At 40.4% G+C, this 25941-nt stretch overlaps 1 protein-coding gene across 6 annotated transcripts in view; it reads right to left on the minus strand.

Moving 5' to 3' along the window:
- Sbno1 (strawberry notch homolog 1) overlaps positions 1-25941 on the minus strand; it is a 56364-nt gene that overhangs the window by 24005 nt on the left and 6418 nt on the right. For 2 of the 6 annotated variants that reach the window (XM_021163267.3, XM_021163265.3), the window contains exons 2-18: positions 21496-21624; positions 20179-20283; positions 17071-17383; positions 15608-15708; positions 14061-14157; positions 12566-12726; positions 11161-11294; positions 10931-11021; positions 9093-9254; positions 8354-8489; positions 8175-8280; positions 7924-8077; positions 7203-7385; positions 5618-5715; positions 3176-3327; positions 1180-1371; positions 37-204 (exon numbers count right to left, since the gene is read on the minus strand). In XM_021163267.3, the coding sequence (XP_021018926.1) occupies positions 37-204; positions 1180-1371; positions 3176-3327; positions 5618-5715; positions 7203-7385; positions 7924-8077; positions 8175-8280; positions 8354-8489; positions 9093-9254; positions 10931-11021; positions 11161-11294; positions 12566-12726; positions 14061-14157; positions 15608-15708; positions 17071-17383; positions 20179-20283; positions 21496-21624 (2482 nt within the window). The remainder of the gene's footprint in view (positions 1-36; positions 205-1179; positions 1372-3175; positions 3328-5617; positions 5716-7202; positions 7386-7923; positions 8078-8174; positions 8281-8353; positions 8490-9092; positions 9255-10930; positions 11022-11160; positions 11295-12565; positions 12727-14060; positions 14158-15607; positions 15709-17070; positions 17384-20178; positions 20284-21495; positions 21625-25941) is intronic. The other 4 variants (XM_021163270.3, XM_021163269.3, XM_021163268.3 and 1 more) reach the window with 3 other exon arrangements.

The raw sequence follows: 25941 nt of genomic DNA on the forward strand, positions 1-25941 counted from the left end.
CAGCACATTTCCAAAGCTGAATTTTCTGTGTAGTACCTGGTGCACTGTTGGAAGCAGGCAAGATGACTGGTGCAGAGGAGAAACTAGGCCGCTTTGATCCAAGACCGGATGCTAACAAGGCACTTTGAATGGAATCTGGATCTATACTTTTCTTCTTTTTTTTATCTTTGCTTTTCTTATGGTCTTTTCTAATTAACCACGGATCTAAAATATCAGGCAAATATGTATCAAATAACTTGTTTGAACATTATGGAATCTTTAAAGAAGGTAAGTACAGTTTTGCTGACTACTTGTAGAAGTATTACCAACCAGGAGTGGCCAGCACATTCATTCGCACACAGAAAGCTACCATTCCATATTCTGAAGTTAAAACTTGCAAGCCCATGGACGGCCTGATCTTGCAATCCCTGGATCGCAGACTCAGGAATACTGAGGGAGAAGACTAGGATCCAGAGTAAAGCCACATCCCCCAAATTAAATATAAAAAAATGAATGAACAGCTCTACATCATCCAGGGATACATAGTGAGACCCTGTCCCGACATCAAAAAAAGAGCACAAAGCTGAGCTCATCTTTTATTTTTGGGTCAAACCTCCAGTAGACAGACAAGTTTGTTCTGCACTAAGAAAAGATCAGAATCTGCTAGATCACAAATATTAAGTATATAAAAAGTTTTGTTTATGTTTTTAAAGACTGTCAAATTTTTTTTTTTTTTTTTTTTTTTTTTGGTTTTTCGAGACAGGGTTTTTCTATATAGCCCTGGCTGTCCTGGAACTCACTTTGTAGACCAGGCTGGCCTCGAACTCAGAAATCCGCCTGCCTCTGCCTCCCGAGTGCTGGGATTAAAGGCGTGCGCCACCACGCCCGGCTAAGACTGTCAAATTTTTAATCACAGGTATGCATATGCATCTATATGGAGATTGGTGCAGGTGTCTTTGAAGATCAAATGCTCCTAGAGCTGGAGTCCTCAGACGCAGATGCTGGAAAATGAACTCAGGTTCTCCACAAGAACAGTATGACCACTGAGCTGTATCTCCAGCGCCTAGAAAAGGTTTTCTTTTTTATATGTCTTAGACACAGGATCTCACTGTGTAACCTTGGCTGCCAGAAAACTCAAGAGATCCCACACAACAGCTCAGTTTCCTGCTAACACGGCAAGATGTCAGTGAAATAACTCACCGTCCTCATTGTCTTCACTGGACTCATCTCTGAAGGGATTGAAATCGTCGTCATCCCCAGAGCTCATGTAAAAACTCTCATAGTCGCTTTCGTCATTATCAGACACAGGCTCACTTCCACTGTCGTCAGAGCTGCTTCCTGTCAGGCCACCAACTTTTCGTGCTTTTTTGGCTTCTCGAGTAATTTCTTCACCTACCCTCAAAAGCCACAAACAAGATTCAGCTAAAAATTCATTGTGTATTTTTGCTTATGTTTTGAGAGGTGTGTGTATGTGTGTTTATGTGTGTAGCCCTGGCTGTCCTAGAACTTGCTCTGTAGAGCAAGTGGGTCTCAAACTCAGAGACATCCACCCACCTCTGCGTCCTGAGTGCTGGGATTAAAAGCATGTGCTCCAATTGCCCAGCCTAAATTTAGTGTTTTTAAAGACCTACTGTGTCATATTGTAGTTTGTGAGCTGAATCTAGTGAGAAGTGCAGACATCAAGAGTATACACGTGAAGAACAAAGGATGTTCATAAGAACCAAGAAACTAGATGTAGAAATACAGACTCAAAACTGATGGAAAAGAAATGAGAAGCCGAATCAAACCACATTATATGCATGCATAAAATTCTCAAACCATAAAAATTAAATAAAAACTCAAGATTAAGTTCAAACATAATCAAAGTCACACTCACAATTAACTATTAACTAGTTTTGAAAAGAGTTAATTATAGTAACTAGACAGAAAATACCTAGAAAAATTAATGTATAAGCCAGGTGTGGTGGCACAAGTCTCTAATGCCAGAACTTGGGAGAGAGACACAGGTCTGACTCTGAAGAAGTCTACAAAGGGAGTTCTAGGCACATTAGGATTCCATGAGACAATGTCTTGACAGATAAAAGGGGTGAGGAGAGACACAGACAGATGACATCCCGATATATAAAATCTGATTTTCAAAGGTAATTAAGTGTTTGGTTTGAATCACCTAATATTTAAATATTTTAAGATTGTGAATGCTCAAAAACTCAAATAAAAACTCCAAGAAGTTCTCTTACTAAAGGAACCGAGAAAACCTAACTTCTTGTGACATAGTAACATGTCAGCTTCTCTAAGATACTACTGATCATAAGACATCATTACTTCCTGTGCTCCTCAAATCAAATGTAGAGGGTGTGTGCCACAGTGGCAGTAGCCCACTCACTCACTCAGGTGCAGTGCAAACATGGGAACTGCTGAAACGGCTCAGCACACAAAGTGCTTGTCATGAAGCCTGAGGAGCTGAGGAGGAGCCCAAAACCTATATGGTCAAAAGAGGTGACCAACTTGTCCTGTGACCTCCACACTCACAGTGATACATGTGCACCCATGAATAAATGTAATAAAAAACATTTCAATATGAAGAATGTGTATCTTATCATATCTGAAATAATTACAAGAGTGTCAGGTCATTAGTCAAAGAGGAGATGAAACCCAATCACATATTCTAGTTTACAACAATCCAAGCTAATTAACAAACAGGAATGAATACAATTCCTAATAATTAATAAGTACATCAGCAAGGTAAACATAATTCCTGCAACCCCTGCTCAGCACTACCAAAAAGCAGAGATGGGAGGATAAGGTACTGCCAGCCATTACAATGTTACAACTCTGACAACATAAGACTAAGTGAACCTACAACAATCCTAACCATTCTTCTCATTTCCTGAGACTCTAACCAACAAGAAAAAGCATCAGCCCCTTTCCAACCGGAGAAGGCAGGAACATCAAACACTTAATAATAATTCTTCTTCTTCTTCTTTTTTTTTTTTGAGACAGGGTTTCTCTGTGCAGCCCTGGCTGTCCTGGTCTCACTCTGTAGCCCAGGCTGGCCTCCAATTCAGAAATCGCCTGCCTCTGCCTCTCCAGTGCTGGGATTAAAGGCGTGCGCCACCACCGCCCGGCTTCAAACAGTTAATTCTAAACAAAGACCAACAGCACTGTCAGATTCAACTACTTAAAGAGAAGCACTCACCTTTCCGCTTCTTTATTTTATTTTCTTTACAAGGACTATCTCTTGGTGAACTGTTGTTACTTGGGGCTGTCAAATCAATTCCTAGCAAACTATAAAGTTTCTTCCTGTCTGGAGCAGGGAAGTGTTTTTCAATCAGTGACTGCAATACCCCTCTGTGGAAAAAAAAGGAGTGATCCTTACTTCTTCATGTGGCACCTGTGGAATCCTTACTAGATATATTTAATACATTTTCTTCAATTTTAAGCAATTTTCATAACTCAGCTCAAGTAAATTTTAAGAGAAGTCGTCCAGTAGCATTATGCAAGACACACACCCATCTCTTATTCTTTGTAGTGCTTACAGTAATCGGTAGGACAGAGACTGAAAAAATGGCTCAATGAGTAAGAGCTTGTTCTGCAACAGTAATAAAGACCTGAGTTCAAATCCCCAACAAACCAGTTAAAAACAGCATGGCTGCATGTGCTTGTAACCTAAGCTTAGGAGGGCAGAGAAACTGACCCTGACTGAGAGCTTACTAGCCAGTCAATGTAGCTAAAACGGCAGGGCTTCAGTTTAGAGACCCTTCCTCAAGAGAGAGAGCAATGGAATATACTCAACATGCGGTCTACAAGTATGTACACAGGAGCATAAATTACACACGGGTGTGCACGCATACATGCACCATCCATACACAAAAAGCTATTAAGAGTAAAGGGTTTAAGGAGGGCATAACAGTTATTTGCCTATAATTACAACTACTGAAGGAAACTTAGGCAGGAGATATCTTAAGTCCAGAAATTCAAGACTGGACTGGGAAATATAGCAAGACCCTTATATAAAACAAACTGAACAAAGAGGTTACTGAGACTAACTTCAGTGATAGTACATTTACTTACCTCAATTATCATTCTTACAATTATAATACATCTTACATTTACATTTGAAGATGTCTTTGAAGCTTAGTGTGCTTCATACCACACTAACAACATAAATGCACTTATATACTGCTCAGGTAGCTTAACATGGAAATAGTAGAAGATTCAATGATTAAAAACAGAAAGATATTTCACAAGCAGTTTTCAGTGACAGGAATTCCCAAAGCTCTTGGACACCTCCCCCGAAAGGGTACAGGACAGCATCAAAGCTATGCCAATTTATTATCACTTAACATTTTCTAAGATTTAAAAAAAAAAAACCATTGTTAAGGGGCTGGTGAGATGGCTCAGCGGGTAAGAGCACTGACTGCTCTTCCAAAGGTCCTGAGTTCAAATCCCAAAAACCACATGGTTCACAACCACCGGTAAAGAGATCTGACGCCCTCTTCTGGCCAGTCTGAAGAGAGCAACAGTGTACTTATTTATAATAATAAATAAATCTTTGGGCCGGAGTGAGCAGGGACTGAGTGAGAGGAGCTGACCAGGGCTAACGGGGTCAGAGCAGGGCCAAATGGAGCTAGTGGGTTAACCGGAGTGAGTGGGGTTGACTAGAGCAAGCAAATGTCCTAGATTGAATTCCCAACAACTACCTGTACAGCTACAGTGTACTCATATACATAAAATAAATAAATCTTTAAAAAATGTTTAAATTTATTTTCTGTGTATGTTTTTTTGCATGCCCAGTACCCTCAAAAGCCAGCAGAGGAAGTCCGAGCCCTGGGAACTGGAATTGTGGTAGAGAGCAACCACATGGACAGCAGGTTCACTTTAAGCGCAGACACTGAGTGCTCTTAAACTCTGAGCCATCTCTCCAGTCCCCTCAATTAACTATTTTTTTCCTCCAGGATTTTAAGACAGTGACTCACTATGGCCTAGAATGGCCTTGGACTCTCAGAGACCTGCTGTCTATGGCTCCTCAGTGTTAGGAACAAAGGCATGTAGGTGGCACTGTGTCTGGTCTTCAATTATCAGCTTTAAAGCTTTCTGAAGTTGCAATTTCAATTTCCACCTTTTCGTCTTTGTAAAATGTTATTTTAAAATGAAATTATATGTGTGTATATGGATATGAGGTACATGCTCTCAGAGATAGCAAGAGGGTACTGAGATACCCTGGGGCTAAGAGTTATACATAGGTGCTGGGAACTAAAGTCAGGTCCAATAGGAGAGCAATATGGGCTTAAACACTGAGCCATCTTTCCACACCCCCAATATTCAATGTTTAGAGCAGATTTTATAATATTATGTCAAACTAAGTGTCACTAAAAAAACAAGGGTTATTTGAAACACACAACACTAAATCTAAAATTCAACCAGTTTCAAGATGTATAAAACAAAATCCAGATGTTAGTCTAAATACTCTACGAAAAGTCACCAAAATGCTCAGCATTTCACGATCTATTATTTCCCAGAAGATTTATTATAAAGAAGGAAAGCAGAGAACCGTGAAAACTCAGATAAGGACAACTTTTAAAGGAAATGCTAAAGGTTCATCTCATTTACTATTCAAAAAGAAATTGAAAGACATTACTTGGCAGTTGAAACAAAATCATTTAGTTCTCCTCCTCCCTCTTCCAAGGCCTCTAAAGTTCTGGCTTCTCCTGTAGACTGAAGACCAATTACAACACACTGGAAAATACAAAATACACAACTTTGATATACTATAGATATATACTATAAATTCTCACCAAGGAACATGCTAAGTATCTGGGGAAAAAAAATGTTTTTAAATTTCAAGAAATAACCCAACACATTAAAGTAGTTTGGGCTTCATTTACTCTATGTGAGCTATGTCAAAAAGTGGAGAAACCCAAGCATTTAATCCCAGTACTCAGGAGGCAGAGGCAGGCAGATCTCTAGGGTTTCAGAATAGCCAGGGATATTATGTAAAGTCTTTGTCTCCCTCCAATCCCCAGAAAGAAAACACAATAAATGTCCCTGACCTCATGGAATTCATGATGCTTAGTGTTTTGTGTGTGGGTGTGCATGTATGTGTATGTTTCACTCTCTGTAGCATAGGCTTGCCCTGCCTCTGCCTCCCAAACTTTGGGATGAAAGGTGTTTATCACCACTGGCAAGGCAACCCTTTGTGTTTTAAGTAGATACATAATAAAACAAAGCTAGCAAGCTTAAGGTAATACTTACTCAGGAAAAGAACACTCCTGGACAAACTACTTAGCATTTATGTTTGTTATACCATGGGAAACTTTCTCAACCGTCATCACTGAAGCCCAGTTCAAACTCTGAAATCTACAGCCACAGCCGGCCTTGAGCTTGAGATCCTCTGGTGCCTATCTCTCTCTCACGTGCTAGAACTATACACACACACTACCTGGCACTTTTTGGTTTTTTGTTGTTTGCTTTTTTAGACAGGTTTTCTCTGTTTATACCTGACTGTCCTGGAATCAATTTAAGATAGAGAATTCTACCTCCCCAGTGCTGGGAGAAAAGGCATGCAGTACCACTGTCTGGTTTAGAATTTATTTTTAAGGATATCTCGCACTCTTTAACACAAAGCAAGTAATGGTAGCAAATCCTACTACTTGTGATACTAAGGCAGGAAGACTGCTAGGAGTTGATCCTACACAACGCACCAATTACCAAACCAATCTATGTTACAGAACAATACTATCTCAAAACTAAACCAATAATAAAATAAATTATTAACATAAAATCTTACTGCAGTAGTATTTCTAGAAACATCCATTTAAAAGACTATTCCAGAGTTGGGCATAGTGATGCAAACATTTAGCCTTTAATCCCAAGATTCTGTGCATTCATGTCCAGCCTGGTCTACATTTTGAGTGAGTTCCAGGATAGCCAGAGCTATGTAATAAGACCTTGTCTCAAAAAAAACCAAAAAACCAAAAACAAACAAACAAACAAAAGACTATAATAGTCAAACAGTAGTGGTATGCACATTTAATCCCAGCACACAGGAATCAGAGGAAGGGCCATCTCTGAGCTTGAGGCCAGCCTGTTCTACAGGGTAAATTTTAACAGGGCTACACAGAAAAACCCTGCCTTCTACCTCCAAAGACTATTCCAAGAAAAAGACTTCATTCCACAAAGACTAGCTAGCTAGCACAGACTAAACCAGATGTCCTCCAACTTACCTTCCCGTTCTTGATCTCTTCCCGAGCCAGCTGCACCACCCTTTTCACTTTGGACGCTATACACAGGTACTTAAAAAACCTCTGGTGAGCAGACCAGAACTGACCCCACATCGATTTCTTCATTCTCTGCTCAGCATCAATCAAATCTGCAGCTTGTTGAAATCGCTCTCTAGCGATAACCCACTGAAAACACAGACAACATTTTACAAATATCTTTGAATATTGGTACTTAAAAGTGATCCCTTAAGCTAAACATGTTGGCATATGCCTTTAGCTCCATCACTCAGGAGGTATTAGAATCTCTGTAAGTTCAAGGCCAGGCTGGTCTACATAGCATAGGAAATTCCAGACCAGCCACAATGACACAGAAAGACCCTTATCTTCACAAAAACTAAAAGTGATTCCTTCAACCAAAATAATCTGGGCCAATGCCTGGACAATTTTTAGGATGCTCATACATAAATGTTTCAAAAATACACTACATAAATAAAGCCATTACTTTAGGATATTATTACACTGTAATTGTGAGTTCATTTTGAATTGAACATGAATATGAATTACCATAAAGAATAACAATACAGAAAATATGGTCAAATAAGCAACTGTGATCATCTGTCGTTTTACAGCCTAAAAACATTCTTCTATGTTGTAATTTTTCAATGGATAATATTCATTAAAAACAAAATTATCAGGCACACACAACCCTGACAACATTTCTCACCAGCTTGACTGCTTTGTTATACATTCTCACATAGCTTTGGGAAAGAAGAACTTCCTCAATTTTGAAGGTCACTCCAGTAAAGCTCAGCTGCCGTGCAATGTACATTCCTCTAAGCTTCATATCCATAGCAACGATTTCCATGGCACCAACACCTCTGAACAAAATTAAAACACACAGTAACTATCGATACGCAAAGCAGGACTTCTACACACTTAACAGCTCTGGCAGAACAGTGCCACTAGCCTCATTACCTGCGTTCCACAGCTTGGATAAAATCACTAAATTCTCTGAATGGAGTTCCCTCACCCCATATTCCAAGACGGTTCATGTAGGCCATGTTGCGTGGTTCAGAAGCACCTAGTAAACATTCAAAAATATTATAGCTGCTAACGTAACATGCAAATGTATTTCTGATTAAATATATACTCACCAGTGGCACTGGCATAAACAACTCTGGCTTTTGGCAATTTGTTCTGAAGCTCTAAAACAGCCAAGCCTGTCTTGGTTGGCTTTGAAGAACCAACAGGACATAAGTTTTTTGCTTTGTGACATTCATCAAATACTATCTGGAAGGAAGAGCTAAGGAATGTATCACAGGGCAGGAGTGTGATTTATAGAATAGCAACCTACAAGGGTCTTAAGATTCCATACATAGATGAAGACATCTCTGCCTTGTCTCTATTCCTTTCCCTTAAACTGAAAATTCTGAGACATTTGCTCAATGTGGCATTCACTTCAGCCAAATTTCTTTCTTAACAAAATTCAGGAAAGGATCCACAGAGACAAGAACTATGCTCTACAGGGGGAATTTCAGGAAATCATAAACAACTGGCAACTAAGGTAAAACAGCACTTCAGAATATGGGATTCTCCAGACAGCAGTAGCTACACTGTCAGCAAATAAGGAGGGAAGCACAAAGTGAGTGCTGCTTCCTCTGTCTCCTCAAGCACTCACACCATCGTGGGAACAGGCATCATGAACCCCAAGTAAGGAACAGAGGATGTACGCACCCACCAACTCCTGACAATTACTTTTCAGTTTCCTGGGACTGGAATCCCAGGACTCTAACTGATCACACACACCCCACAAAAAACCCACTCAATCTTATTTTTTCTAAAGGTCTAACTACATGTAACTTTTCATGTCATTAAAACTCTACTGAAGGATACCACTCCATCGAAGTCGTCACCACACCAGTGTAGAAGCTGTTTTAACCTGGTCTTATATTTACCACCAGACTGGCTTTCACCAATAAGGGAAGAATAGGTAGCAAAAATAACACCTTTTTTCACACTCCCATTGTGTTTGGAAGAAATCTTACCATATTTAAACTGAAAAAAAAAAAAAGAGAAGAAGAAGAAAAGAAAAAAAGCAATAGATTAATTAGTATACCTCCCTTGCAGCAGTATCTACTCAAATTTATAATACTCAACATAATAGGTTTGTGAAAGACTCTGAAAAACACATACATACATGACAACTCATAAAACTTACTCTACAGAGATGCACACATCACCAAAATACCAACCAACAAACACAAACCTATCAAATCAGCTTCCCTATGGAGGTTACAGCATTGGCTCCACCTGTACCTGCTCTATACTCGTTACAGTATAAGCAAAACTTATACTGTGCTGAAGAATAGAGGAATATGAGCAGATGGTTTAACAAATAGGCTGGGAGGAGGGGTGTGACTCAGTGCTTGAGCACAGCATGGAACATGCCCTGGGTTCTATCCCCAGCGCCTCCAAACAGAAAATTCTGAGTAACGTGCCCACTGGTTACACTTCTCAGAAATAAACATATGTAGATGTCAGATGCATATTTTAGGTTTAAACTGCAGTCATTCAAAACATAACACATTATCTGCAGATCTACTCAACTAAATACCACCTAATCAAGAACGTCACTGACCTGCCAGAAGAACAGCTAGTGAGGACATGGATCTCCACACTATGCCACATATAAACATGACAAACGGGTTTACATTCTCTGATTTCCATGTCTTATAGGGAGATGGCTGTACTACTTAACCAACAAAAGGCACATAGTATATATTATAATTTATGCCAGAAGGCTAGACTTGGTCACACATGCCTATAAAGCCAGAATTCAGGAGTCAGTAGTAGGTAGATTTCTATGAGTCTACATATTGAGTTTCAGGACAGTCAGGGCTACATTGTAAGATCCTGTCTCAAAAAATCAAAGTAACAAGATTCATGCCAGGCATGTTTAATCTTAGCACTAAGAAGACACTGAGACAGGAAGATAGCTGTGAGTTGACCAACATGGGCTAATAATATATGTAGTAAAACTATCTTTAAAACAATAGAATGTGCTAGGTAAGCATTAAAATTCTTTTTTAAGGTTTATTTCTTTATTTTATGTGTATATGAGTATACTGTATGCTGTCTTCAGACACACCAGAAGAGGGCATCAGATCCCATTACAGATGGTTGTGAGCCGCCATGTGGTTGCTGGGAATTGAACTCAGGACCTCTGGAAGAGCAGCCAGTGCTCTCAACCACTGAGTCATCTGTCCAGCCCAAGCATTAAAATTCTAATCATATTAAAATGTGTTTTAAATATAGACACCCATTTTCTTGCTTCCACATTAACATAAGCAAAGTCATTTAACTCCATTGTTGGACTAATACCTAAAGTTCACAAAACTGTTTATAAATCAGAATGATTCTTTCTAGGCTGCACAAATGTGTTGACTATGGTGACAGGTGCAGTACTTTTCTAATACAGGCAAAGAAAGCACTCTAGAAACTAAGACACTATAGCACTGGAGACCAAGATGACAACACCACTGTATCAGGGACCATGCCCACATTGTCTGCCACTAACACAGCCATGGTTTGGCATGTGTTATGTGGAGAAACTCACTTAATCCTTGTAACAAACCCAATTCCCCAACTCTCCCTGAAAATTACTCTCATTCTTACATGTAAGTCAGTATGCCAATGATTGACAGCCCCACTGAACAAGGAAGCTTCCATACCTTATTTAATGAATGGACCAAAATGTTTTTTGCTCCAATATCCCTTAAATCTCTTTCAGCATCATATTTTAAGTCATTTGATACACTAAACCTGTCAAAAAAAATTAACCAAATTAAACTTTAATTCTACTTTTAGATAGAAGTAAGGAATAAAGTCAGGTCTTGACACTACAAAAAAAAATTCACTTAAATTCATCCTGATAAGCTAATCAGTCAGCCATGGAACTTACCACAATGCTCTTTTTCTACTCAACAAATAGTTTTCATATATGATCCCTGCTATTGTCCGGCCTTTACCCACACCAGCACCATCGCCTATTAAGAAGCCAGCACGGTCTCCATTAGGGAGGAATGTTTCATGTTGCTAAAAAGGAGATAAATTGGGAAAGTGTATGTTACTTTCTTATAAAAAAAGCAGCCAGTGATGTAAGCTGGCCATGCTTTAATAAACTCCCACTCAATTAAAACCACCCTGAAAAAGTGTCATCATTTCTCCTTGATGCAATTTGATACAAGAGTGAACCCTACCATGAATATTCTCTACATACAGGAACTAAACTTTTTCCTTCTATCCTGCCATATAAAGCCAACAAACTGGTGAGGTGGCTCCCCTACTCCTCTGTACAACTGACTGACAATATGCCAATTTCCATGTGGTACGTAAATCATGGGGGCAGTTAGAAAGTCACAACATTGCTTATCTTACAGAAATGAAGTTGAAATAAATCTATTCAAGCATAACTGAAGTGAGTATCATTTCCGTGGCACATCATTACCAATAGCACTTGAACAGCACAGGACTGCCAGGTTACTATGCAACAGTATAGGCTTTCAAGTCTTTAGACTGGGAGAAGCAGCAGCATACCTCAGATTCCAAGAAGCACAAGTCTTCCAGAAAAGATACATGCAGGCCCCACACTAATGATACTCTCATGTTCCATCAGAAGGTCATGACGTGTTCTTTCTACTAGCAGGCACTCTCCAGATAGTTGGTGCACCTTCTCTTTTCCTAATATATTAACTTTTTAGTTTTCCCCAGACAAGGTTTCTGTGTAGACCTAGCTATCTTAGAACTCACTCTCTATACCAGGCTAGCCTAAAACTCAGAGATTTGCCTACCTCTACTACGATTGAAGGCCACCATCACCCGGCAAACACAGAACTTTTCAGAGTTTTTGAAAAATTCTGTTTCCAAGTTTTTCTGGTAGGGAAAATTTACCTTATTAAAATTGTATTTTATAGGGGCTGGAAAAAAGGCTCGGTGGCTAAGAGCACTGCTACTTTTCCAGAGTACCTGAAGTTTGATTCCCAGCACAGATCAAGTAAACGACAACTGACAATAACTCTCACCTGAGGTGGAAAGGATCCAAGTTCCTCTACTGGCCTCTGTCATTACCTAACACACTCATGAGATGCTTACATGTAAATAAATAAAATGAGCCAGCTATTGTACACATCTTTAAACTCAGTACTGGGAAGAGGCAGCTGAATCTCTGGTCTACATAGAGTTCCAGAATAGCCTCCAGAATAGTCTCCAGAAAGGAGACTTTGAATGAATGAATGAATGAATGAATGAAATAAAAAAATTTTTGACTCAACGTACCAACATAACCCATTGGGGACTTAACTACTTACCTGGGCTGCATAGGTAACTGCCTCAAGCTGCAATGCGGACAGCCAGCCATTATCAATGGTCTCTTCAGAGATGGAGGTTTTGTACCAAACATCAGGAGGAGTGACACTGGACAGAGAGCTAGTCTCCACCACTGCATCAGGGTGACGCAGGCCAATTTTTACTAAACAAAAGATTTTAAAATGTTTCATTTAAGTCATTTGAGTAACATTTCCAGGCTTATTACAAGATAGTACATTCTTTGTCTTTTGACAGAAAAAAAACACTAACTACCCACTTTGAGCTTCTATATAAAGTTATTAATTGTAACGTACTTCTCAAATTTGACAAAAATTACCTAACTACACAGTTTAGAGATAGATGATGAAAAGATATAGTTAAAAAGCAGACCTGCTTAGGAAGCACAGGCAGGCAGTTTTCCATCCAGCCCCCACATATCCAAACATAACTAGATATGGTACTGCACACCACCAATCTCATCTACCATAAGAGATGACATGGTAGGATCAGTTGAGACCATGAGATGAAGGCCAAACTGAATACAAGGAAATCAGATATTAAAAGGTTAAAAAAAATCTATTATTATTCTTAATGTAGAAAAGAGATTTAAATTTCCATACAAAAGTTAAAAGTTAACTTTCAACCTCATATAAAGTCCAACCGAGAAGTTATTCACATTACACAAAAGGCAGGAAAATAGCATTAATAAAAACCAATGAAGTCAAGCCTAGTGACTCTTGACGGCAATCCTAGTACAGGATTGACACAGGATCAAAGCAAGCATAAGCTTAAAGCAAACACTATCTCAGCAAAGCCAAAAGGCTATGAATCCCAGGCAGGGCAGCTCACACCTTTAAGCTCAGCACTCCAAGCAATGAGACAGCAGATCTGAGTTTGAGGCTGGCTTAGCTGAAAAGTATAAGTACTGGAGAACCTGTCTCAAAAAAAACAAACACCAAAACCCCCAAGAATCAAAAGAGGTTCCAATGTGCCTATGATTTGGATAAGGTGTTAAAACTAGTGTAAACTCACAATGTACATTTGTTATCTCCATAATTCACCTTAAAAATTTTTAATCAATACTTACATAAGCAAAACTAGCCAGCAACAAAATAAACAAACCCAAGGATTTACTGTCATGGCTTTTAAAGCTCTAGCCCCAAACAAGGTTCTAAATTTGGCTAAAGGGGGGGAAACAGTGAAATTTGCCAAAGATAAATTCCATTTAAACCATTGCAATCCCACCCAGCAACGGTGTGTGTGTGTGAGAGACAGAGACGGGGGGTGGGGGGGTGGGGGGTGGGGGACTGAGAGACATAAAGAGACAGACATCGAGACAGACAGGTAGGGTAGACGAGAGAGGAAAGAAAAACTATTCATAGTTCACGTCTGTCAAATCCTGAAGCACCCGACATTGTTAGGCACTAACATGTAGTGGTTTAAGACAAGTTCTAGAAGAACTTGAGTCCATCGTTTTGACAAGTCCAAAAAACATACATTTTATTGGCATATACTCTGCATAGGTCTCTGCATGACCCATTTCTTCCTCATCTTCTTCTTCTGGTTCATCTTCCTCTTTAACAACAGGTACCTTCTGTAACACAAAAGTACAATTAATCAGAAGTATATAGACCAAGGCCCAGAGTCTGTGGGACCTTTCTTGTCTGTCCAAAGGTAAAACAGCAATGACAACCTACACACAAATGGGCCACCCACAGGGATCTACTCCCTCAAGCCACCACCTGGAATGACTTTGCCCCTCAATGCTCAAACATTTCTTTCCAACCCCAGTCTCTCTTCAATCTAGCACTTGAAAGAAATAAAATATGGGGATGAATTGTGGGACACACCAAAGGACAAGCTATCATAACAAGATTTTATAGGGCCAGGCATGGCAGCGCACGCCTTTAATCCCAGCACTCGGGAGGCAGAGGCAGGTGGATTTCTGAGTTCGAGGCCAGCCTGGTCTACAAAGTGAGTTCCAGGACAGCCAGGGCTACACAGAGAAACCCTGTCTCGAAAAAACCAAAAAAAAAAAAAAAAACATAAATAAGGATGACCATTTTAACATGTTTTTTCTTTCTCTTTGTAACTTCAAGTCAAATCATGTTATCCACCTTAAACCACGATTAGGCCCTTCTTACTCTAGCATGTATTTATAACAACAATCCTTCTATAGAGCTCCATCTCCCATGGCCTTTTCTTCTGTATGCGTTGGCTCACTGACCTGAAAGCAGAACCAACAGCTATAGCACCTCAGTGCCTATTAGTGCTTGTGTTTCCTTCTGAATTCCTGTCAGAGTCCACCACTCCTACTCCATAAAGCCTACAGAGGTATAGTCATGGTGCCCCTTACTCATATTTCCAGAGCCTTTATTATACCTTTTCTTACCTCAGTTTTAAAGCAGTATCCCACCACACTGTCTCTACATTATACCTTTTGAGGTTTCTCATACAATTCCTTAAATATAACTGGTACTAAGTATTATGTTTACGGAAAAGGAACTTGTGAAGCGAAGTCCTTAGATACACTCACTGCAGAGACAGTGCCAGTCAGAAATACTGTCTAATGAATGCATAGCCACCTGACCTGAGGCACACAGCACTAAGTTAAGGAAAAACTTACCGTAACAACTCATCCAGCTCACTGCATGGTTTGACAGCTCCTAACTAGTCACTTAATTTGAATTCCAAGTTATCAAAAGTATGGTGTCATTACTCCTCGTCAGGTAGATGAATAAAAAAGGTCAGCCCTGTAGAAACACTGCAACCTGTGAAAGATCTAAGTTCAGCCCTACTAAGTCTCTGTAATTAACTAACCTACTTGCAGTCAACAAGCTTTCTGAGAACCAACTTTCTCTCTGTGTCTTTTTTTTCCCCCCAAGACAGGGTTTCTCCCTGGCTGTCCTAGAACTCAGTATGCAGACAAGGCTGGCATTGAACTCAGCAATCTGTCTACCGCTGGTGGGATTTTTCTAACGTAATAATGGAGTACCATCTACACTGCACAGAGACACGCCTGCGGCTGTGGGAGCCTCACTCACCATGGTGGGGGAAAAGCTCCTCATCTTCATGTCATTGATCCACATCCTTGCCACTTCTTTATTAGAGGACTCCTTCTTAACTGCACCATTACTGACGTCAGCTGCAGGAAGAAACGTGGGTTACAGCTTACGCATCTCAATTTCCTTCCCTCTAATTTAAAAATTCAGCACTTTATCCATTTTAAAAAACAAAAGAGTGTCAAAAAATTGTACCACTAAATTAAGTATAACCATGAAAGCATTCAAAGTACTGTAGGTAATTTTGAAGATTTACTTAGTATTTTATGTATATTTATATATATTCCTTTTTTTTTTTTTTTTTTTTTTTTTTGGTTTTTCGAGACAGGGTTTCTCTGTATAGCCCTGGCTGTCCTGGAGCTCACTTTGTACACCAGGCTGGCCTGGAACTCAGTAATCCGCCTGCCTCTGCCTCCCAAGTGCTGGGATTAAAGGCGTGTGCAACCACGCCCTATCCCATTTGTGGCAGGGCCTACAGAAGCTAAAATTGGACATAAGATCCTCTTGGAAGTAGAGCTACAGTGATTGTGTCCTGCATGATAAGTGCTGAGAATCAAACCCAAGTGGACTGATATAATCACTGAACCTCAAACCTGTATGGTTTTATAGAACGCTTAACTAAACCAGTAACTGAAAGGGGAATGTGGGTCTGTCTGGATGGAAAATGGTTTTAATCCTAGCACTCAAAAAGCCATGGCAGGTAGATTTGTGATCTGAGTCCATCCTGGTTCACATAGGGATCTCCAGGTAAACCTGGCTATATAGTGAAACCCAGTCTCAAAAAAAAGAAAGGGAGCTGGGCGTGATGGTGCACGCCTTTAGTTCCAGCACTTGGGAGGCAGAGGCAGAGGCAGGCAGACTTCTAAGTTCAAGGCCAGCCTGGTCTACAGAGTGAGTTCAAGGACAGCCAGGGCGATACAGGGAAACCCTGTCTTGAAAAAGCCAAAAAAAAAAAAAAAAAAAAGGGAAAAAATGTACACGAGAAATTTTAAAATTGTGAAAAAAGTTCCATAAGTAAGATACATTCATTAGCCAGGCTGGGCAGTGGTGGCACATGTCTTTAATCCCAGCACTTGGGAGGCAAAGGCAGGCAGATTTCTGAGTTCCAGGCCAGCCTGGTCTACAAAGTTCCAAGACAACCAGGGTTACACAGACAAACCATTCTCACAAACAAACAAACAAAAGCAAAAAAAAGGAAAAGAAATTAAGAATTAAGTGTAAAAAAAAAAATCTAACTTCAGTTCCAGTGGACTCTGACAGCTCTTCTGGCCTCCACGGGTGCTTCATCCATATGTACATATAAACTCACTCAGGCCCACACAAACAAAGAATAAATATTAAACACAACATCCAAAACTCTCACACACACACACACACACACACACACACACAAAACCAAAACTGCTTGGGAAAGACAAAGTTCAAATGGCTGAAAATGGACTTACTAGCTGCAGTTGCAACTGGCTGAGCAATATTGGCGGGTGGCTTCAGTTTCATGAGTTCATTTAAACTATTATTTTTGAGTAAATCCTTCAGCTGAACCTGGTCTTTTGAAGGAGCAGGGGGCATGGCATTTCGTACTGCTGGTGCTGAAACTGAAGGGCGTGTGTTTGCAGTGGTCTGGATGAACTTTGTCAAAGTGATGGTTTGCCTATTCGTTGTTGCAGGTGGTGTTTTAGTCATTACAATTGTAGATCCCAAGGTTGGAAGTTGATTTATTTGATTCAGCACAAACGTTGTAGTGGATGGAGGCTGCTGCTAAAAAAGAAAACATTTCACACACTGAATTTGACTTTAATAGTCTGCATCAGGCCATTTAGAATCTAAAACTAGAGGCTGGAGGGTGGGCTCAGAAGGGTGCTGACTGTGGTAAAGGCATGAGACCCTTGAATCCCCAGGATGCAGAATGCGTAGGTCAGGCAGTCAAAGCTCATGTGTAGTCCCAGTGCTCCTGGGTGGGAGGCAGAGAAAGACCCTGTCTCCAACAAGGTTAACAACTTGAGGATGGGAACTCAAGGTTGTCCTCTGACTATGTGCCTGCTGGGTATGCATAACCTCAGAGTCAACACAAACTCACCCGAAACTTTGATTCTGTTTTTACTTAAGTAATGGTACTTTATTTCTAACTTAGTGATTAGCTATACGTTATCAGGTTAAAACACCCGGGAAAAGGTATAGTAGTAATTTTACATTTTATACAGCGATCAAGGGAATTATAAAGGGCAGCTATCCTGAACCAGCTGTGACTTATAATAACTCTAAGAAGCTAATAACAAGAAAAGATTGCGGGGCTGGAGAGATGGCTCAGTGGTTAAGAGCACCAACTGATCTTCTGAAGGTCAAATCCCAGCAACCGCATGGTGGCTCACAACCATGAGATCTGACGGCCTCTTCTGGTGCATCTGAAGACGGCTATAGTGTATTTAGATAAATAAAAAATCTTAAAAAAAAAAAAAAAGGAAAGATTCCACTGCCAACTAGGCAGACAACTCTAAGCAAACTATATAAACCACTGAAGACCTAGACTTTATTGAATCCATTTTTTTATTCTTATTTATTTATTTATTTATTTATTTGGTTGGTTGGTTTTTTTTTTTTCCAGACAGGGTTTCTCTGTGTAGCCTTGGCTGTCCTGGAACTCACTCTGTAGACCAGGCTGGCCTCAAACTCAGAAATCCACCTGCCTCTGCCTCCTGAGTGCTGGGATTAAAGGCATGAGCCACCAACACCTGGCTGAATCCATTTTTTAAAAGATTTATTTATTTATTATACATAAGTACAATGTAGCTGTCTACAGACACCCCAGTGAGTCAGATCTCATTACAAATGGTTGTGAGCCACCATGTGGTTGCTGGGATTTGAACTAAAGACATCGGGACAGCAGTCAGTGCTCTTAACTGCTGAGCCATTTCTCCAGCCCTGCCCCCCACCCCTTCAAAAAAAAAAGATCTCTATTATTGCCAAGTGGTGATCACAGCACTCCAAAAGCTGAGACAGGCAGATCTTCAGGGTGCAGGCCAGCCTGGTCTACAGAGCAAGTTCCAGGACAGTTAGGGCTATACAGAGAAACCCTGTCTCAAAAAAAAAAAAAAAAAAAAAAAAAAGGAAAACCAAAGTTTTTCTAATGTCATTTTTTTCTTTTGATCTGTATGGTTAGGGTATGTGTGGGCCTTCGGGGTAGACCTACAGGCATGTGTCAGCTGCCTACTATAGACACTCTATAACACCAACAGCTCTGAAGTGCAGAGTCATTTGAGCCCTTTGAGGCCAGGTATGTGGTTTTAACATTGTATTTCATTCTTTTCTTTTTAAAGATTTATTTATTTTATGTATGTGAGTACACTGTGACTGTCTTCAGACACACCACAAGTGGGCATCCCATTACAGATGGTTGTGAGCCACCATGTGCTTGCTGAGAATTGAACTCAGGACCTCTAGAAGAGCAGCCAGTGTGCTTAATCACTGAGCCATCTCTCCAGCCCCTGGATTTCTTTTTGAATTAAAAAAAAAAAAGTGTTTATTTTTCTCCACAAATTGATTTTACTGAGGAGGCAAATGTGTAGAACTTGAGGAGCTCAGTTCTCTACCACAAGGCTCCCAGGAGTCACAGTTGGATCATGAAGTATGGCAACAGTATTTTTACATCTGACCAACAGAAGGATGACCAGCATCGTTCCTATTCAATGCTCTTTTGCTATCATACACGTTACAGTAAATCTTAGAACCTAAAATCACAGGATAACCTAGCCAGAGATAAGGTGGTTACTACCAACAGTCTCAGACAGCTGCGCACCATTGGTGTTGTTAGGGAGGAGGTGAAGTGAAAAGAAAATAAGAAGGAGCAAAGAAAAAGCAAAGCTGAGTACAGTGCAGTAGCTCAGGACTGAGTCACTTGCAGCAAGGTGACGAAGATCACAAGCTGAGCTCAGAGCCAGCTTACCCTACCATGAGACCCTATCTCAAAAATAAAAAATAAATGGATAGATAAATACATAAACAAGTAAGAAGCCAATTTGAAAATGCTAGTTTGTGGCTTTCAGGTCACTGGGTATTTCTGCAATTCCCTGTTGTTATGTGTTGTTATGGTGCCGGGCTCACCCCAGGACCTACCACCTGCAATGGAAGTAGTCTAGCACTAAGCTAGAGACCTTGTCCCTTTACTTACTTTCAGTAAAAAATCTTCTAGACTGCTATTTACTACTTGTAAAAAATAAAAACTGACAAATTGTAAGCAGTTCAACCAATAATCTTAGATTCCTCAGATCCTATTGATATTGGCTACATTTGACGTAAGAGCAAAACAACTGCATGTAAAGCATAATTAGTCACATAAAAGTTATAGCATACAAAAGTCAAGGCAGTCAACCATGAAAGAAGTGAGATAACATTTACAATCATCCTTTATTTCGAGTTTTAAAAAAAAATTATGATTACAAGACACTAGTATCCTCTGCTACTAGGGAGATCAAGGCTAGCTAAGGCTAAAGATCTTACATGTATATTTTTCCTACCAGTCTAAACTACTTTAGAATAACGATCTCTGCAGCTCTTACCCTCACATTTAACAGTGCGGGAGTGGACATCGGCTCTGGCTCTTGTTTGACAGGAACCGCTGCTTCTGTCTCCAACCCTAGTTCTAATGCACTAAGTGGCACCGACTGCAGAGAAAGTAACAAAGAAAAGGGTGGACAGCAATGAAGTCTGTTTCAAGAACAAGAGTTGCATTTATTTTATTAAAAACTGAAAAAAAAACTGCAGAGCTAGGTTCTACTTCAATGGTAGAGCACTTGGGTAGCCTGCAGAATCCTTGCTCAGACCCCAGAACCACACACACGAAGTCAAGCTTTATGATCAAACAGAAGGCCACGGTAGCTTACTCCTTTAACGTCAGCACTCAGGAGGCAGAAGCAGGCTGTATCTGAGTTTGAGGCCAGCCTGGTCTACAGAGTGAGAACCATGACAGCCAAAGTTATACAAAAAAATCCTGTCTAGAGCAAAAAAGGGAGAAAGAAAAGAAGAGTAGGAAGAAGAAGAAGAAGAGGAGCAAGAGGAGGAGGAGGAGGAGGAGAATATAATCAAACAGAATGTGCAATCACTATACCTATTGTAACAGACTAATCTTCATCAGCATAAAAATCTCCACAAAGCTAAACTAGTATCAGAACTTTATATGCTTTTAGCAAATGTAATAGAGAACTTACAAAGGCAACTGTAAAAGAAATTAATATTCTTCCCATATAAATGCTAAGCAACAGGGAAAGCAATGTCTTGTTTTTGATGCCAATAGCATCTATCTCATATTTTTTAAAAAGCAAACTGCTTAAAACTATTCTCAAGCCAGGCGTGGTGGCGCACGCCTTTAATTCCCAGCACTCGGGAGGCAGAGGCAGGCGGATTTCTGAGTTCGAGGCCAGCCTGGTCTACAAAGTGAGTGCCAGGACAGCCAGGGCTACACAGAGAAACCCTGTCTCCAAAAACCAAAAAAAAAAAAAACTATTCTCATGTATCTTTAAAGTTTATTAATAATATTTACACATATATTGTTTCTTTCCTTTTTTTTTTTTTTTTTGAGACAGGGCTTTTCTATATAGCCCTGGCTGTCCTGGAATTTGGAGATCCATCTGCCTCTGCCTATCAAATGCTGGGATTAAAGGTGTATGCCACCACTGCCTGCCAATAATATCTTTTCCTGAACTGTAAATTAAAGAGCTGAGGTTGTACTTCAGCAGTAAAGTGATTGCCTAGCATGCACAAGTCCCTACGTTCAATTCCCAACACCACAAACAGGAAAAAATTACTAGTGTTACTAATAAATAACAATGGAAACTGCAAATTAAGAAGAAATTCTGGAAGGTTTGAAAAACTGTTACCTGTTGAACTGAAGGGGGCGTAGGGGTGGCAAGGCCAGCATCTCCACCATCAACATCAAAGAGGTCATTCGGACTAATCCCACTCTCACTCAAGGCAGCAAGCAGTAAATCTTGCCCTGGTTCCACCATCTTAAGAAAAAAGTGAAAAATATTAACTATTTTCTAAACACACACAATCAAACATTTTCTACCAGGGCTGTTCTTTCAGTACTTATGAAGAACCTGCTACATTTGAGAAAAAGATAAAAAGAGAAAGTCTTTGATCCTGGAAATGTCACATTAAAATGAAATGACACAGAAGCACAATTAATAGTATATATCCAGCCGGGCAGTGGTGGCGCACACCTTTAATCCCAGCACTTGGGAGGCATTTCTGAGTTCGAGGCCAGCCTGGTCTACAGAGTGAGTTCCAGGACAACCAGGGCTATACAGAGAAACCCTGTCTCGAAAAACCCAAAAAAAAAAAAAAAAAAAAAAAGAGTATATATCCAAAACACTTCACCATGGTGGCGCACGCCTTTAATCCAAGCACTTACAAGGCAGAGGCAGGCTTGTATCTGTGAGTTTAAGGCCAGCCTGGTCTAAATAGTTATTTCCAGAACAGTTAGGGCTACAAATATAATAAACACACTATGAGCTCCAAGGAGGCAAGAGTGAACTGTGCACAGCTTCCTAGGTAGATGACAACACCCAGTTCAGAGGAAGAAATAACCAGAAAGACGAGTGTCTTCTAAATACTACATTCCAATGGCTCACCAAGGACCCACAGGTGAGCGGGTAATGATCTATGGCTTCATCCATGCTTCTACAGTGATAAAGGAGTCTACAGTGATACAGGCCACTACAGGATTTTCAGATACAGGACAACTTGGCACATTAGTTTCTGATTTAGAAAGATTACTGACACCAGTACAAAAGCAAACTGAGAGGAGCTGGAGTAGAGCAGACACAGGAAGACTTCCACTGCAACAGGCGTTAGAAGTGCTGCAGTGGTGGGGGCTGGAGAGATGACTCAGTGGTTAAGAGCACTGGCTGCTCTTTCAAAGGTCCCCAGTTCAATTCCCAGCAGCCAAATGGTGGCTCACACCCATCTGTAATGGAATCCCTGATGCTCTCTTCTGCTGTGTTTGAAGATAGTGACAGTGAGTGTACTCACATACATAAATAAATCTTAAAAAAAAAAAAAAAAGTGCAGTGATTGAGAGAGTATTCCCAAAGTATTTAGCAAAGAAACTCTATAGATTTAAAATTAAAACTCAGGGACTGGAAAGATGGCTCAATGGTTAGTTAAGAGTACTTGCTTCTCTTCCAGAGAACCCATATCACTGCTCACAACTGTCTATATCTCAATTATAGAGGATCCAACATCCTCTTCTGGCTTCCTAGAGCAAGGCACCAACATGGTACACCAACATACATGCAAGCAAACCCATACCCATAATTTAATTTTAGGGATTTTAAACATCAGGCTGGAGAGATGGCTCAGCAGTTAAGAGCACTGACTGTTCTTCTGAAGGTCCTGAGTTCAAATCCCAGCAACCACATGGTGGCTCACAACCATCTAGTAATGAGATCTGATGCCCTTTTCTGGTGTCTGAAGACAGCTACAGTGTACTTACATATAATAAATAAATAAATCTTTAAAAAAAAAGAATTTTTAACATCTCCAATTTAAATTTTTCTAAATTACATGTACATTATTATGAGTAGTTTTTCCCAAGAAACAAACTTGTGCTATATAAACAACATACCTCAGATGTGATGCAATGATGCATCCATGACATTCTACAAAGAGCCATAGACACAACCTAGTATACAGAAACACAAGAGAAATCCTCTGTTCTACCTAAGTTGCATCTCTCTGTGCATCACTTAGCAGAAGTTCTAATACACACAAATGTCAGGTAGATGCCTGACTGGAACTGAAGGCAGAACCAGGTAGAAAAGGATGGAGGACTATCAACCGGTTTTTTATTAAAGTTCCAGAGGGGGAAAAAAATAGAAGTCTGAGACAGAAAACCATCTTAGGCAGAAAGGAGGAAAGGTTAACTAAAGTCAGTGTAGGTAATGCCCCAACCTACAGGAGTCAGGCTTTTCACACACCACAGCGCCTCATCTCACAGCAATCTGTGCAGCAGGCAGTGCACCCTCAAAGTTAGAACTCAAGTTTACATAGACAAAGTGATCCAAGATTAGACTCCAGAACAGCACAAATTCCCAAAGCTCATGGGTTTCCTTTCCAGCTAAGATATAGAAATTGACACCAAATTTTAATGTTCTGCCTTGGAATAAATGTTAAACACTCAGACTAAAGTGGAAAGAAGGATTCCAGTTTAAGGGGAAGCTGAGGTAAAAGTGAGCTGGAGGCCAAGCCAGAATAGCCTGTACAACCATACTCTGGCTCAAAATAGTAAGAGGGAACTAGGGCTATAGAGATGGCCCACAGGTTAAGAACTTGTTGCTCTAACAGAGGACCAGGGTTTGGTTCTCAGTACCCAAGTAGGGCTAGGATTAAAGGCCTGGACTACTAGACCCAACCCTTACTCAGCCACGCAGCTTTTTGTTTTGTTTTGTTTTGTTTTTGTTTTATGGTTTTTTTTTTTTAAACAGGGTTTCTCTGTATAGCAGAGTTTTGGCTGTCCTGAACTCCCTTTATAGACAAGGTTGGCCTTGAAGTAACAGAGATCCTTAGTCCTAGGATCAAGGCATGTACCACTATGCTCTGACCTTCAAATGATTTCTTAAAATAGGCATTAAAAGTACAAAAATATGGAAGGGAAGAATGTTTTGATATCCATACAATATACAATGCCCAGAGAGCCATAAAGCACTCCATCAGCATACATCTCAACCTGCACTTCAGAAGTAAAGGTTCTTTAGCCATTCCAAAGGTTCTGTGTGTATCAAAAACCAACATTAAGAGTCAGGTGGCAGGCGGGCAGTGGTGGCACACGCCTTTAATCCCAGCACGCAGGAGGCAGAGGCAAGTGGATTTCTGAGTTCGAGGCCAGCCTGATCTACAGAGTGAGTTCCAGGACAGCCAAGACTACAGAGAAGAAACCCTGCCTCAAACCTCCCCCTTTCCCCCCAAAAAACATATATAACTTTTACCTGCAAATGTAAGAGGGTTTGAGTTGATGCCTAGCATACATAAATAAGGCCTAGCACTGGAAAAAACAAAAACAAACAACAACAAAATACAAAGGAACATGTGAGACTCTCTGACCTCACTAGAAACTTTTAGTATGACTTTAACAGTTGGTTGCCGGGCGTGGTGGCGCACGCCTTTAATCCCAGCACTTGGGAGGCAGAGGCAGGCGGATTTCTGAGTTCGAGGCCAGCCTGGGCTACAGAGTGAGTTCCAGGACAGCCACGACTACACAGAGAAACCCTGTCTCGAAAAAAAAAAAAAAAAAACAGTTGGTAGTTGCCTACCAAGGAGTTTGCACCTAAATTCAAAGGGACATCTGTCATGCAGCAATCTTACAAGTCCAACAACTAACCCACAGAATTGTCAATTGCAAATGAACATTTAAAAAGTTCCACTTTTGCCAAGGATTACACAGAGAAATCCTATCTTGAAAAGCAAAGTTCTACTTTTAAGAAAAGTACCTTTTAAAGCATTCATAGAGAGGCTGATATAAGCAGGGTTGGTGTGTGTAGAAGTTATATACTACTTTGGCAGGGAATCCTGAGAAGCAATCACTCAAAAGAGCAGAAGGTACAGCACCCACTAAATACCAACACTGACCCTTATCAGCATGGACAAGACAGAGACCTAGAACTCTTCACAGCTCTGAGCAGATACAAGGACGTTATCTGTGAGACGAGGGCACAGGGAAGCACCTGAGGCACTATACAGAGGCAGAAACAGAACAAAAATACTGTTCACACCACCAACCAGTGTGTATGTAACACAGCCAAGTAAAAAGCCAAGACTGTTTCTTCATCGGCAAGACAGTATTAAGAACTTCTAAGACTCTTGTGTTCAATATGAGAGCCAGTGAGAATACCTAGAGTGAACGTCTGCAGCTGATTTTTCCCTGGTTGTCTTTTGCTAGTCTCACTCCACAGAGCCTAGGCTTGCCTTGAAGTCATAATCCTCTTACATACTGTCATTACAGTTGTATGCTAGGTCTCAAATTTTTCTGTTAATGGTAAGGCATGGCAAATGCCTTTAATCCTAGCACTTAATACAGGCCAATCTCTTGAGTTCCAGGCTAGCCAAGCATACTGCCTCAAAAAAGGAAAAAAAAAATTTTTTTTAAAGTGTAGATATGCAGGGCGGTGGTGTTGCACGCCCTTTATTCCAGCACATGGGAGGCAGAGGCAGGCAGATTTCTGAGTTCAAGGCCAGCCTGGTCTACAGAGTGAGTTCCAGGACAACCAGGACTGCACAGAGAAACCCTGTATCAACGCCCCCCCTCCCGAAAAAAAGTGTATGTA

Source organism: Mus caroli, unplaced genomic scaffold (assembly GCF_978045245.1).
Source record: "Mus caroli unplaced genomic scaffold, Mus_caroli_1 scaffold_4, whole genome shotgun sequence".
Classification (NCBI taxonomy): Eukaryota; Metazoa; Chordata; class Mammalia; order Rodentia; family Muridae; genus Mus; species Mus caroli.